The sequence below is a fragment of the Girardinichthys multiradiatus genome, chromosome 5 (assembly GCF_021462225.1).
Source record: "Girardinichthys multiradiatus isolate DD_20200921_A chromosome 5, DD_fGirMul_XY1, whole genome shotgun sequence".
Taxonomy (NCBI): Eukaryota; Metazoa; Chordata; class Actinopteri; order Cyprinodontiformes; family Goodeidae; genus Girardinichthys; species Girardinichthys multiradiatus.
In genome coordinates this window covers 37,299,543-37,313,647 of record NC_061798.1, presented here as the reverse complement: position 1 = coordinate 37,313,647, position 14,105 = coordinate 37,299,543, and the positions used below count along the sequence as shown (strand labels likewise).

At 37.7% G+C, this 14,105-nt stretch overlaps 1 protein-coding gene across 1 annotated transcript; it reads right to left on the bottom strand.

Moving 5' to 3' along the window:
• Window positions 1-51: 51 nt before the first annotated feature.
• fam83fb (family with sequence similarity 83 member Fb) lies at window positions 52-13,633 on the bottom strand. Its single transcript, XM_047364631.1, has 5 exons — window positions 13,019-13,633; window positions 7,380-7,547; window positions 5,585-5,706; window positions 2,757-3,463; window positions 52-1,986 (listed from the first exon to the last, which is right to left on the bottom strand). The coding sequence occupies exons 1-5, from the start codon at window positions 13,496-13,498 to the stop codon at window positions 1,946-1,948; spliced, it is 1,518 nt and encodes a 505-aa protein (XP_047220587.1). The 5' UTR covers window positions 13,499-13,633; the 3' UTR covers window positions 52-1,945.
• Between the last annotated feature and the right edge of the window lie 472 nt (window positions 13,634-14,105).

Here is a 14,105-nt window from a genome sequence, read left to right as displayed (position 1 = left end):
TGAGGATCCACTGGGTAAATGTAAATAAAAAAGTCACTCAAAACAAAAAAGTCCATTAGAGGAAATAGTGTTTTTTAATGGTTTTATCTCATAACGTTTTAATAAGGTGGTTTCATTTCAACTATTTTACAGACAAGACAACAGATGATTATTGGTAAAAGTGTGATTTCAAAATGTAAACATTCCCTTCACATAATAATGCACAACAAAATGATGTCCTATTTCTGACAAGACGGTTGCAAATCTAGGCTCCTAAACATTCATCTTCACACAATATCTGTGCTGCTCAAGAATGAAGTTCAGTGCACAAGTTAAGCTGCTGTTGCACCGCTTTTTTTATTTTTTATCTTTCCAGTTATGTTATAGTAACTATGTGTTTCCAAACTTGTAGATATGAATAGCATTTCACCCTACATCAAGTCCAATCATGTCTCTCATGTACTGTATATTGCTGATGATGCACCCCCTTATATATATTGTGATCGAATTGAGAGGAAGTGTATCAAAATTAGTGTGCCAATGAGTAAAGACAGCTGAAGTTAGTGTCTAGACATTTCTTTTTTTTCCATATCTAATCATCACCTGGCCATCTTGAGCTAGAGCTTAATGCTCCATACACACTCGAGTGTCGTCAAGTGCTGAAAGACTTACTGGGTAATTTACTCAGAATAATTCACCAGTGGTCATGAAACGCTTTAAACATCTGATATGGGCTCACATCATACACTCCCCAAAGGTTTTGACCCCCACCAGTTTGCCTACAGGGCTAATAGATCCACTTAAGATGCAGTAGCCATAGTCCTCGATGCTGCCCTGTCCCGTCTAGAACAGCAGGGCAGCTATGTGCAGCTGGATTTTGTGAACTATAGCTCATCATTCAATACAACCATTTCCCACAGACTGGTGGAAAAACTGAGGGACATTGGATTGCCACACTCCACCTGCATGTGGATTCAGCTTCCTGTCAGGTCCCAAAAAGAGGGTCCTGGTGTCCTTTTATCATGACCTACTGCATCTGTGTGGAGTACACTAACTGTGGCTCAGAGGAAAGCACTCTACAGGGTCATTAAAGCGGCCCAAAATTGTGTTGTCTGCCCTTTCCCCAACACTTGACTGATTTCACAGTTCCTGCTGTCTCCAAAAAGCCCATAACATCATAAAGGACACTTCTCATCCGGGTAACGCTCTGTTTGAAGGGTTATTCAAGCAGCAGTACAAATTACTTAAAGCAAGGACTTGTAGATACAAAAATAGTTTCTATCCAACAGCAATAGCTAAACTCAATACAGAAACAAAGTAAAGGGAGAATGATGGGAATGTGCAATCAGTATGAATTTGTTTAAAATATATTTTCTAATCTGTTCGTATATATATATATATATATATATATATATATGGTTGATCATAGGTTCACGTGCCTTTTATTTTGAAGAATCAAAATGGCTCAGTACGGTTGAAAATACAGCATTTAAAAATATAACCACAGTGAAGTAATTCCTTGTAATTGAATCTATAACCAAGCAACATTTCTTCCTGAAATAATCGTGGTTTCGTACACAGATTAAAAAGAGGCACTGGTGGTTGTGACATTGAAAGCTTGTCTTATTACCTCTTTCTTACTTTGTAATTCATCCCTCAGATTAACAGGTGCGCAACACACAAAATAATCCCTGATCAATTTTAGCAAAAAAACCCATAATCTCTAACAAGGAAGGTTCAAAGGCAACAGATATGTGTGATAAGAGAGATTCTACCAGAGCAGCATGCACAACCTAATTATACATTAGGCATAAGACATAAAACCAACATATGTAATTAGGACTTGAAAAACATTAATCTGGTCTTGCTTTATCACAGTGTGTCAAACCAGTTTTCATAAAGTCATTTTGTAATCTGTTAAAGAACATGTAACTGTATTCTGTCGACAAAGGAAAACATGTTCAGGTTAGGATACTATACATCCAGATTTTCCATGATTCTTTACACCTGTGAAAAGAAGAAAATATAAATTAATAATGAACCAATGAGGTGAAACACAATCTGGATTATTTTCTATGACATTTAGAGAATAGTTTTGTAGTTATTTTTAGCATGCTACATATTTTTTCTTTGTTCTTTTATTTGCATTTATGGGTGAATTCTAACGTGGGTCATGGGTCATTTTTCCTGTCACCCTTTGGTGTTTTGATTGTTAAATACCAGACTTTTTTTCATTAAGAAACAACCAAAACAACAAAGATATGACAGGCTGAACATTTGTCAGTTCATACCCACCAGGAAAATGTTTCATACCCACTTTGACAACTAAATATTTAATTCAGTTTAGTTTAAGAACATTTGCTTATGTGACTCCATTAAATATACAACAGCAGATGGACACTTAAGAGTGATTCTGGTTTGATTAAAGGTCAAATTCTAATTTGTATTCTAATTTACTAAGAAAAATGAGGCCCAAACAAGACTGGGAACCAAAATAAATTGGAACAGAGTGTAACATTAAATTCTCAGATTAGAATGCATTGTTGAAGTATGTTTTATGCAACATACAAGCTTTTTAAATGACCATTTATCTCCATATTTCATGACAGTATTTTACAACAATGGAAAAAGGAAGGGATAAAATGGCAATGCGTAGATATGAAATGAGGGAAAGACTTGACCCACAGCCTTCTAATATTCACATAAATATTTTTACAAGTTTAAGCATACAGTCTTGGATTGTAACAAAATTAGATTGTGTTGCATTTGTTACTTACTCTCTCTGTCGTGTGCAGTGGTGACAGTTTGCTGAGACAATGTTCTTTTGTCTAGTTTAGAAAGCTTCCTACTCCCTTCAGTTGGGGTTTCCACAACCATCTCTTCATTTTCATCGTTGGGATGAGTTTCTGTGGGTGAAGGACTTGCTGTGTTTTTAGAAGAAAGCTTACTTGAAGGTCTCTTTTTTAAAATCTTGAAAAAACTTCTCTTTTTCCCCTGCTGTACTTTGTTTGGTATGTTGAAGCTCTCACTTGGGGCCTCTGATGGCAATGGACTCAGCCGGTCTGTCTTAACACTGCTGGCCAATCGAGGCCTTCCCTCCTCTTCAGGAACATCTGCCATATCCCTCTTAGGTCCAATGTCTTGCAGAGATCGTGCAGGACGTGGAGCATCTCCGAACACAAGTGAGTATTTTGGGTTGTAGTATTTGTGGGCGGGAACCTTAATGTCAGCATTCCGAGAATCTCCTAAACTCACCTGAAAACGGGATGTGGTTGCTGGTAACGGTGGCCGTTTGGGCTCCGATTTGGAGCGAATTGTGGTGGTCACATTGGAAGCAGGGGGACTGATATGAAACTCCTTGTAGAGGTCCAGTTTCTCAGATATAGCATATAACTCACGGAAATCTCTGTCGAAGAAGTCAACCACCTGTCCTGTCATTACAGTGATCATGTTTCGGTCCATACGAGATGCGGACCAAGAGAAACTGGAACAGAGAAAAGAGTGAAGACAAATTTCATTGTTTTGCATTATCTCTTTTCTCCACTGTTTACAGCAAAAATTTGCCAATTTAGGAGCATTTGCATCACATGAAGACAAAAAAATGCCTTAATTATGTAATGTTCAGTTAAAGGAGAACTCAATGACCCCGATATATTTATTGATATTATCCATATGCATAAACTCTAATTAACAGCTTCTTTTCTATTGTATAACTATTTATAGCTTTTTCTCTGCGATGAACACATGGCTCACTGAGGTTTCCTTGTACTGGGACACTTTGACAGGTAGATTTTGCACTGAACGAGGACTGTAACAAACAATTATTTTGTCAATCGATTAACAATTGGATAGCAAAACGTGCTTGATTTTTTACAGAATTTGAGCCAAGTGAAGCTTAGGCTATGCCACTTGAGGAGGTTTGTAAAGAGCATATTTACAGACAGAAGGGGTTTCATCTTAAATGTTGATTGTAGCAATGTTCCAGGGATTTAAGTCAGTCAGTCATTTTCTATACCACTTCTTCCATAATGAGTCGCGGGGAAGCTGGTGCCTATCTCCAGCAGTCTATGGGCAGGAGGTGGGGTTTTTCATCTTAAATGTAAAATGTATATTTATTTTTTGTACAATTTTGGCACTTACTGCACTGAGTGAGTTGTTCTTTCAGGGAATGGCATGTTTTAGAGTCTGTATACTCCAGTTAACGATTACCAATAACTAAATTAGTTGACGATTATTTCAATAATCAATTAAACACAATTAATGTGATTAACTGTTTCAGCCCTCAAACCGAACCATTACATTTTCAACTGATGGAAGACTTTCTTTAACCAGAACAACTAAGAGTGAGAAGAGGCAAGAAAAAGCAATGTGCTTTAGAGTCTGGTTGATGCCATTAGCCAGCTGTTAGTTTTAGGATGTGAGAGCATATAGGTAGCCACTAGGATTGTAAAGAGATCTCATGGCATATTAAAACTTTACTATATATATTTTTTAATATATGTAAAATCTGTTTCGCAAGGCTCTTGCCAATTTATGTAAGCAGGCGGTGTAGTGTGAGCTAATGTGATTAGTTACGGTTGCTTCAGGTTGGCACCATATACCTATGTTTAAGACTCCTTTTGAAATAAGAAAGGAAGTAGTTTTTGAGCTGCATTGTTGTGTTTACAGAGCCAATTGCTCATTGGGGTGGTCAACAAAACATTAATAAATAACATGGAAATGTTCACCACTTTAAAATCGTTTGTGGGTTTTGAGTACTCGGTAGTAAACAGGAAGAACACCAGCACTGGCTAATTGTTGACGATGGTAAAGTTGGAATGAATGAACTTTATTATCTCTAGCTCAAAATCTAAAATATCTGGACTGATCCAACATGTACTGAATAATCATATTCTGAGCACAGTTTGCGATTATGAAACCTTTATCCTATTGGTGAAAAAAACAAAAAGAGCATTTATTAATGCTTTTTGTTTTTTCCACCAGTAAGGAGTATTCTACACCAATTATGAATTTATTAAAACACAGTTTGTGATTTATGAAATCTGTCCTTTTGTTTGAAAACATGATGATTTTTTGTTTTCTCAAAAATATAGCCAAAAGCTAGTCTTGTCTTATTCTCATGAAACCAATATCATGTATTTTCTCATCTTGTCAAATGGATGTATCGCTACACCTCTACTAGCCACCTGGATCAATGTCACATCATTTAGTATGAAAGAACTGTGGGAAATTAACCAACCCTTAGGAACTTTATTTTTTTCTTTTCTGAATTATGGTTTGAGTAAATTAAACATGAATAAATGCTACCCCCTACAGTAGCATATAGCCAAGAGTGCACTGCAATGTTTAAAGCAAAAATGCCAAAACAGTCCCGAATGAAACAAAATTACCATGGAAATATCTAATAAATTTGTATCCTCGGTGCCAGTTTGACTTACAGTAACTCTTATCGGGTGAAATGACAAAACCAAAAACTGGCAGACTCATTACATTACAGGTAAAGAATTTAGACAAGGTTTATAATATATTAAAATGAAAATAAATCTAAAAATGACTCTCTTTCTGTAACATACTGTACACTTCATACATTAACATACACTCTTACCTGTAAGAGCCAAACACAACTTTGTCTCCATCTACCAGCATGTATTTACTACAAAGCGAACCAGGGAGTTTGCCTAAAGACAAATTGAAACCAACTCCTAGAAGTGTTCTTGCTCGGATGTACTGCAACAACAAAGGTTAAAATGTGGGTTGTAAACAGAAAACAATACAATCAACCATGTGATCTTTTAAACCATAGTTGAAAGCAACAACAAGCAGGTTTTTTCACTTTTAAAAACATATGACAATGTACAAAGGGCTGAGACATTAGGAAGTACAACATAAATTATTCGTAATAAAAGGGTGAAATAACGTTAATTTTGAATGACACGTTTATTATATTTTTCATTTGAAATGGGCCAACAAATTACAAAAATGCTAACTAAATTAGATGGCAGTCTATAGGGTTTTACAGCTGTTAGGAACACTCTTTCTACCCATCACTAGGTTAGCTGGGGTACCTTCCTTGCTAAAGGGGAGAATATAAAAGGGCTTGACTAAATGCAAACAACTAAATAATTCCTACAATATTCTACTGAAAATGCTTCTCTCTTGCTTTTCTTCCATTTTTTCAATGCTCATATTGGTTTTTTACTAATCTTTTCCCTCTTCCTCCTAATTAAACACAATCATTAAAGACCTACTGTCATAAAATTCCTATTTAGATTTATGAAAACCTAATGGACTATTTGTGTTTACCTCTTTGATCGGAGTTTACGCCTTTTTATATCACAAAAGCATTGATTTCTTTGCCTTTTAGAAATTCCTTTCTAGTCTTACAACACCTTTTGAAATTCTTTATAAATATACTTGACTCTATTAAAAATAACATTTGTGGCATCCTCCCAGACATGGTAATTAGATCTTCAATGCGTTGGGTAGCGCTTAGACACAAACATAGGACCTCATGTTTGTTGAGACCGCTTTGATCCAGTTTAGCTCTCTGAGTCATCAATAATAGCAGCCTCGTCTAAACTTTCAACTTGCATGTCAGAACATAGGAAGGAGCAATAGCTGCGCCTAACTTAATGTACTTTTGTACTCTTTCTCATTCCATAGATTTTATTACTAGCTCAGAGCTTATCTGTTTAACTGTTTATCTGCTTGATAAAGCCACTAAATGAGCTGCGTCCACTAACGTTTAACTTTTTCTTAACACATTTAGTTTTCCAACACCAGTGATTCTGTTTGGTTTTTTTTCTGTGTGTGTCTTCTCGGCTTTCTTAAAAACCAAGTTGGTTGCAACAGATGGATGCTCACAGTCCAGGCTCTGCTGGAGGTTTATTCCTGTTAAAAGTCAACACTTGCATGCTCATTATAAGGTATTGCTGCAAAGTTAACTTGATGCTATCCACTTTCTACTTTCGCTACATGTTCATTCAGGAGGAGGTGGGATTGCTGCATAGTCAATCATTTAATGCTAATAGCTAGGTTTCCTTAGATGGGAAACATTTTACCAAATGCCATAATAAGATGAACTTCATTGCCTAGATTGACTTCTACAAAGGTTTTTGTAAGTGTTTTATAAACACTGGACTACAGTAGTATTATTGTTCATAGGGTAAACACATGGACCGTTCTTGACTACCAACCACAATTTAAAATGGAGCAGTAGGGCAACAGAAAAATTTTGATTTGCTGCAAAAAACAATTAAGCAAGTCACTACTAATAGAAATCTAAGATATCTTTCAAATTAATTTAATTTTCTGTATAATGTGCCAAATTTCATTTTGTTTTTTCTGTTCATTTTGCTTGTTCAACTAAAAATAATGTCTATATAAATGTGCAGACTTACCCGCAGGTGTTGTAAGCCAATCTGAAGCCTGGAACACATGTCCAGGAAATGAGGAACAGCTTGGTTATCCAACACAATGTAAACAGGCACAGACCGACGACAAGCTGCATCCATCAGGTCCTGCAGAATGTTGATATCTGTAACCATGTCCATCACTATCGCAATGACCTGCCGGAAAAATGGTCCAATAGTTTCTTAATTTATATGTTATTTTCCCAGCAACAACTGCAAAACCTTCAAGACACCTACAGGGAAACTGGATGGTGTTGTATTTTACCAAGTCTGTCAAAAAATATCCAACAGCGTAAATGCAGATTTCTGGGGTTTCCATTTGTGCTCTGGCTAATTAAAATGCAAACCTTAACAAACTGTCAAATACACTGCCAAAAGAAAAAAAAATCAAGAAACCCTGAGACTCAACTACTGCTCATTTCTCTAGTCCACATCTAGTATACCACCTTGTGATTGGTGAGGGAAGAAAAAATCTGCAGTGGGTACAAGGAGGAGGCTTCTCTAGACTGACAAAGAAACCATGCTGTGAAGCTGATATTTCTAAACTAAACTCCCTGATACCCACCGATGCTACTGCCTGCTTTGATAGGGTGGTAATGAATCACAAAAAGATCTCTAAGCTGTTTTTTTTAGGAGTAGAAAAAGTACAAACATCATTCTGCAGCTTCGTTCCAGTCAGATAAGGCAATTATACAGATGAAGCTTCAAAACTACAAAATTATTTGAAATCTTAAATCCACCTGTTGTGTAAAAACTTTATGCTTTCTTCTCTGTCAAAGTATTGTATTAGCTTTCACCCAATATAGAGTAAATAAATGAGCTGAGACATTTAGACAAGACAGTAAACCTGAGATGTTTACAAGTTATTTTTTTCAAATCCAAGGTAAAGCTCCAGTCTCAAATGTCTTAAATAAAAAGCCTTACATTAGATCAGGAGTCTACAACCTGAGCCTCCGAAACCACAAGTGGTTCTTTGGACCTTCCACAAAGGCTTTTAATGACTTTGACTAAAAATGATTAAATAAAAACCAAACTAATGTTTTTAAATATAGACATCCTGTAACCGGTTGGTTGCGGTTCGATCCCGGCTCCTTCACCTGCCTTGCCTGCTGATGGTGATCAGAGAGCCCAGTGGCACCGATTGTATAGTAGCCCCACTTCTGTCAGTCTGCCCCTGTGGCAACAATGTAGGTTACCACTGTCAGTGTGTGAATGTATGAATGGATTTTAGTGTAGCTTTGGAGTCCTCAGATTTGATAAAGTGCTATATAAGTGCAGGTCATTTACCATTTGAACATGTTTTCTCCCTGTCAGGAAGGGAGCAGAGGGTCTCTGACCCTTGGAGCCCAAGGGCAATGCTGAAGTGGTGTAGGAGCTGAAGAAAAGCATGCAGAACCTGTCAGCAGCAGTAGCAGCGGGCAGGCAGCAGTGCATGAAATTCAAAGTGAAGTAGATGTTTTGCAGGTTAAATAAACTGCCCAAATTGCTAGGGTATGTCTGATATATAATGAGTGTGAAAAATATTTTGTGCCAAGAAGCAGCACAGCAAAAACTGACTGCCTGAACTGGCTTGCAGGCATTGTCTCATAAATTAACTGAAACCAGTTTCTAAATAATTCAAACAGGAAGTGTTTTTCTTTAGAACAACCTGAAGTAATAACATGTCAGCAATAAGTCAAGACTTCAGTTTTAGAGACACCCATGATGGCACTAATATGATGCCACAACACAAACAGGTTGGTGTGATCCAATTTTACTTCATAGTCCACAAATGTTAAGAGATTTAAACTCATTCCTGTGAAGGAGAATATGTTGATCTCTGCCAGAACTGCAGTCTATGGCTCTTACTCTAAGTACTTGCTCAATGATAGACTTAAAGGAACAGAAAAACTTGCAACCTAAAGTTAACTCCTTGTTCTGACATGTACTTTTAAGAAACATTACTGAGAACCCATATTTTGCATAAAGTTACCAGATCAACTAATAATTTGCATACAATACAGAACGTTTGAGGGAACATAAATTGTTTATTGAATAACCTACACTGGCCAGCTTACTTTAAACACATTAGACTCCAGTACCAAACAGAGTTGAAATCGTATCTTAAGCCTTAAGAGCACGAGTCCAAGTGAAGTTTGAAAGTCTTTTGGTCATTTCATTTGTACTCGGAAGTCGGAGCGTCACTTCCGAGTAGTGAATTTCAACTGGGATACCCCCCCAAATTCGGAATTATGAGTCGGAAAGTCGTAGCAACAGTACCATACCCAACTTCTGCATTCAAGACGGCTGCTACTCGCATCAACAGTGTAAAACGTTCTTACTGTGTTTTTAGAAGTACTGTCGTACATGTACTACTTTTCAGTGTTTATAAGACGTGATGTTTCAGTGGTGTTTGTGTGCATGAAATACCGTCCCAGTGTTTATTTCGAAAGCCCGGCAGGTGTCAGCAGGTAAAAAAAAACAAAGTTGGTTAAAATCTATGCTCACGCTTTACTAAACTGTGTGCTCAGTTTTCCAATCTGTGCAAACGGATTACTAAATTGTGCTCTTGGTTTTGCAATATGTGCGCACGGATTAAAAGACTGTGTGCTCTGTTTTGCAATCCGTGCGTGCAGATTACTCAGTAACCGGATTCCGTTTTAGTTAACGTTAGCTGCTGCTGTCATTTTAAATGTTTTATCTTAGTGTAACAAAAATAAAGGCATATTACAAGCTGTGATGTGTGCTGAATAAAACACGGCAGTGCTTTAAGTTTATATATGACAACAGATCCACTGAACTTACCTCGCAGGTGTGGGCTATGCATCCAAACACTCGACAGATGTCACTGAATAATCTGTGCGCACGGATTGCACAATGGAGTGCACAGTTTATCAAACCTTGCAGAAACTGAGAGCACAGCTTAGTAATCCGTGAGCACGGATTTCCACCGGCTTTGTTTTTTTTTTACCCGCTGACAATTGCTGGGCTCCGTAGTTTACTGTCAGTGTTATTGTTGTAAGACTGCTGTTACAGTTGCTAGCAATACGAACATAAACAAGCAGGAAACTGGAACGCTGTTGACTGGATTATGACGTAAACTCCGATTACCCAGTTCGGACTTCCAAAGTTAATGGAACGCACAATTTGTTTCTGCTACCTGAATGAGATTTATTCCAAAATTCTAGATAGTGATCTATGTTCTTTGCATTTTTTCATAAAAAATTGACTGATAAAAATAGGATTAAATGTGATGCTCTAAAAATGTCTTCACTGTGAAGAACAATTGAACAACAAGTGAATAATTGTGACAAAATTAGATAATTCCACAAACATTTTGTTTGGGTGGAGCCTAAAAGGTCATTTCTGATCTCTATATTATGGCAAATAATGTCTTTGTTAGGAATACAGGAATTAAATCTGATTCAAAAACTTGGTTTTATTGTATTCATACTTGTTTTTTGTATTGTTATGACCGTTTTCTTCCAACACGTGAATTGGCAAACAGTTGGTTGCCTTTTTGGTCTTTCTTGTTTTAAAAAAATTATCTGCGCCTTAAACACAATCAATCATTGCTCTTCGAATAACCTACAGCTCATTCAACAGTTACAGCTACACTGAAAACCATGATGTAGTGCTTTAAAATCTCCCATCTTACTAACTAAAGGGGTTAAACAGCAGGGTACCTTCAAATAAATGAGTGACCTGGTATCTCCCCTGTTTGCCTCAGACCTGCAAAGCATTTTCTGATCTTTGTTTCTAAAACAAAAGGGTGAGCCTTTTCCAGTGGATCCCCCTTTATGTGGAAAACTCTAAACTGTGGCACACTAAATGTCACTAACACATTAAATCCTTTCCTAAAAAAGCTTTTATGCAAATAAAGATTTAAAACATGTTTCGACATGCTCAAATCAAGTTTACAGAAAACAGCGGGAGAGGACAGCCGCATCGAGGACTATAGCCTCTGCACATGGTTGCGCGCTTAACCAATACACCACCAGTGCCGCGCCTGGCTTAGTTTCATTTTTATGCCTCTGCGAAACAATCTATGATGTTTCTGTTATGTAGAATTACAATAAAAGGAAAAACATATACTGCCACTACTGGCAGTTATTCTTAGAACCCTAAAAACAAGCCAGGATATTCTTCCTGGCCTGTTCTTACAACTGTTACAACCAAAGGTAAGTTAATAATTAAAAAGTTAGTAATTAAAACTTTGAATCAATTATTACCTTTATATCTAAGGCAATAACTGGAAGACAGACACAAAAAAAGACAGCATGTATTGACCTTATTGCAAACCACTGTCTATATATAAAGCAAAGGCTTGTCTAACCACTTAGAAAACTTCCAGTAATATTATCTGATTTATAACAAGGAAGTTGTAAAAGAAACAACTGTAAGAATGTTAGCAAGCAAGTAAGAACCAATAAGGCAAATCAAGTGAAAGCAACATGTGCAAATCAAGTCACAGAATATGGGATGAAATGGAGGGAAAGACAGAAGAAAAAGATAGGGGAATATGAGACAGTGCCCAAGGAAAATGTTGAGATAAATTACATAATAAATTAATAAATCTAAAACAGTAAATGAGGGTTTCACACATGATCCGTACTCCAGACCCTCTTTTAAAGAGAAAAACTGAGGCCAGCCAGTCTTGCTGTGAGCAAGAGGAAAAGATGACTCAGCTTAGGTCTCGCATTGAATGAGTAAACATCACAAACAGCTGCTCATGTTCACTCTCATTCATGTCCAAAGCAACAAGTTACCATGCACTAATCACTTAAAGCTTCCCTAAACTAAAGTTTTTACTTACAGGTCTCCACCTCATGAATGCTAGTGATAGTTAAGAATTTGGGTGCTCAAATTAATGAAAGGGATACCATTTCACAATTCTGTGTTTGAAATGTTGTTCCCCCACTCTGGTGAGACAGTTTGTAGGATGTTTCTCTTACAGTTATAACAAATTTACAAAATCTGTTTTAGGTTATCTGTTAGTGCACATGGATTATATGTTTGTGTTTGTTTGAGTTTCAGGTTTAAAGTTGGATTATTGGTGCTATAACAAGCGCATGACATTTTCTTTTGCCGTTCTAGCAGCAGGGATAAGGAAATCCCATGATTCAGGTTGTAGAATGTGATGTCATTTTCTGTAGAGCCTGACATACAAAACAGAGTTGTCCCATTACTAGTGTTAAAGGAACTCCCACATTGGACTTCATGTCTAACACTTCCGATGATTTGCCCCATCATTTTCACATAAAATGTATAAGCTAATAAATATTTCTGTTGTTTCTTTTTGCCAAACCACTGAGGCTACTTTATGTTACTGCCCCTTTATTTGTTTCAGTGTATTTCAGGGACTGCAGAAAGCAGTAAAAATAAAGAAGAAATACATAAACTTTACGGGATAATTTTTCCCATTTTTACACTGTTTCTGAATGGATGAAAATGTAAGGTACCAAAACTGCCACCCGCCGAGGGGCCCACATCATCCTGAATCTGGTCCTGTTCGTTGCACCTGTTTCTAATACATCGGTTTCTATCTTTCCCCTGCGTGTATATGGCATATGTATCAGCTTGACATAGATTAAGTATTATAATGTGCTCTAACCCTCTTTTTTCGGCCCCTGATCCCCTCCCCTCACCTTGCTTGCCTCCTGGATGAGCCGCCGTACCACCTCCTTGATGTGAGGTCCGTTGTCTTTGGCCGGGTGTGTGTGCACGGTCACCCGAGTCACCCCTCTGAACATCGCCCCGCTGGGCCAGCCGTTGTCCAGCGACGGGACCTCAGTGTCCGACATCTGGGGCCAATATGTGGAATGAACCCCTGAGTCCGCGTCGGTTCCAGAGGCTCCCTGCTTCGAACTGACTGGAGACGTCTCTCTGCTGCTGTCGTTAGAGTCATACTGTTTGAAAGTGCTCGTCAGAACTTTGACTTCCCTTGCAGATAAAAAGTCTTTCGCGTTGTCTTCCTTAAGTCGCGTCTTGAAGGCGCAGTCGCCATTCTTAAGAAGCTCCTCGATGGCAGCGCGCTGCTCTTCGCTGTAGTAGAACTCCGGTTTGGACTCCGGGACTTTGACTCCTATCTGCCCGTCCTCCATACACATAAGCTGGGATTCAGCCATAGCTGCGGTAGCCCTCACACCTCTCTGGAGCACAAACTCTCGACCACTTTACAGGGGGCGTCCTTAAAGTACTTACCTGTGTAACCACACAGATAAAAATGAAACTGGGAAAGTTTTCTTACCTGACTGGGTGCGTCAGAGGTGGGTCCCGTCCCAAATGGTGCCTTCAAGTGCTAGAGGAAAAAGAGAACTGTTTAACAATACATTTCATTTTGTCAAATCTATCTTTTATTCGGATTTTTGACAAATTGTGGTATAGTGGAAATTATTGGCTTGATTGTTTTTCTTCCAAAAAAAAAAAAATGTAATTACATATGCTGGTCACTCTTTTACATGTGATTACATATGTCTTCGCCAAAAACGACTTTTCTCCTAGTTCTTGGTTAAATGAACTATGGATATCCATATATTTATATAGTAAAAAAATAACTTAATGATAAAAGAGGCGAAACAATGAACGATAATAAGCCTGAAAACATAAAGGTTTAATGACCCGGGAGGCCTTAAAGAGGGTTGCTGTTGATGAATCTCTGTGTTGAGTTGTTTTCATTTCTTTCTGAGGGTTATTTCACTGGAAAAATAGGCGTTTTATGTGCGGTGAAGAAGG

Bases quoted from the DNA above. Each gene is read 5' to 3' on its own strand.
- fam83fb (XM_047364631.1), bottom strand. From the start codon at position 13,498: ATGGCTGAATCCCAGCTTATGTGTATGGAGGACGGGCAGATAGGAGTC. The intron at 7,548-13,018 runs GTGAGGGGAGGG...TTTTTCCGGCAG, and splicing joins TCATCCAGGAGGCAAGCAAG to GTCATTGCGATAGTGATGGA. The intron at 3,464-5,584 runs GTAAGAGTGTAT...TCTCTGTTCCAG, and splicing joins GTTGTGTTTGGCTCTTACAG to TTTCTCTTGGTCCGCATCTC.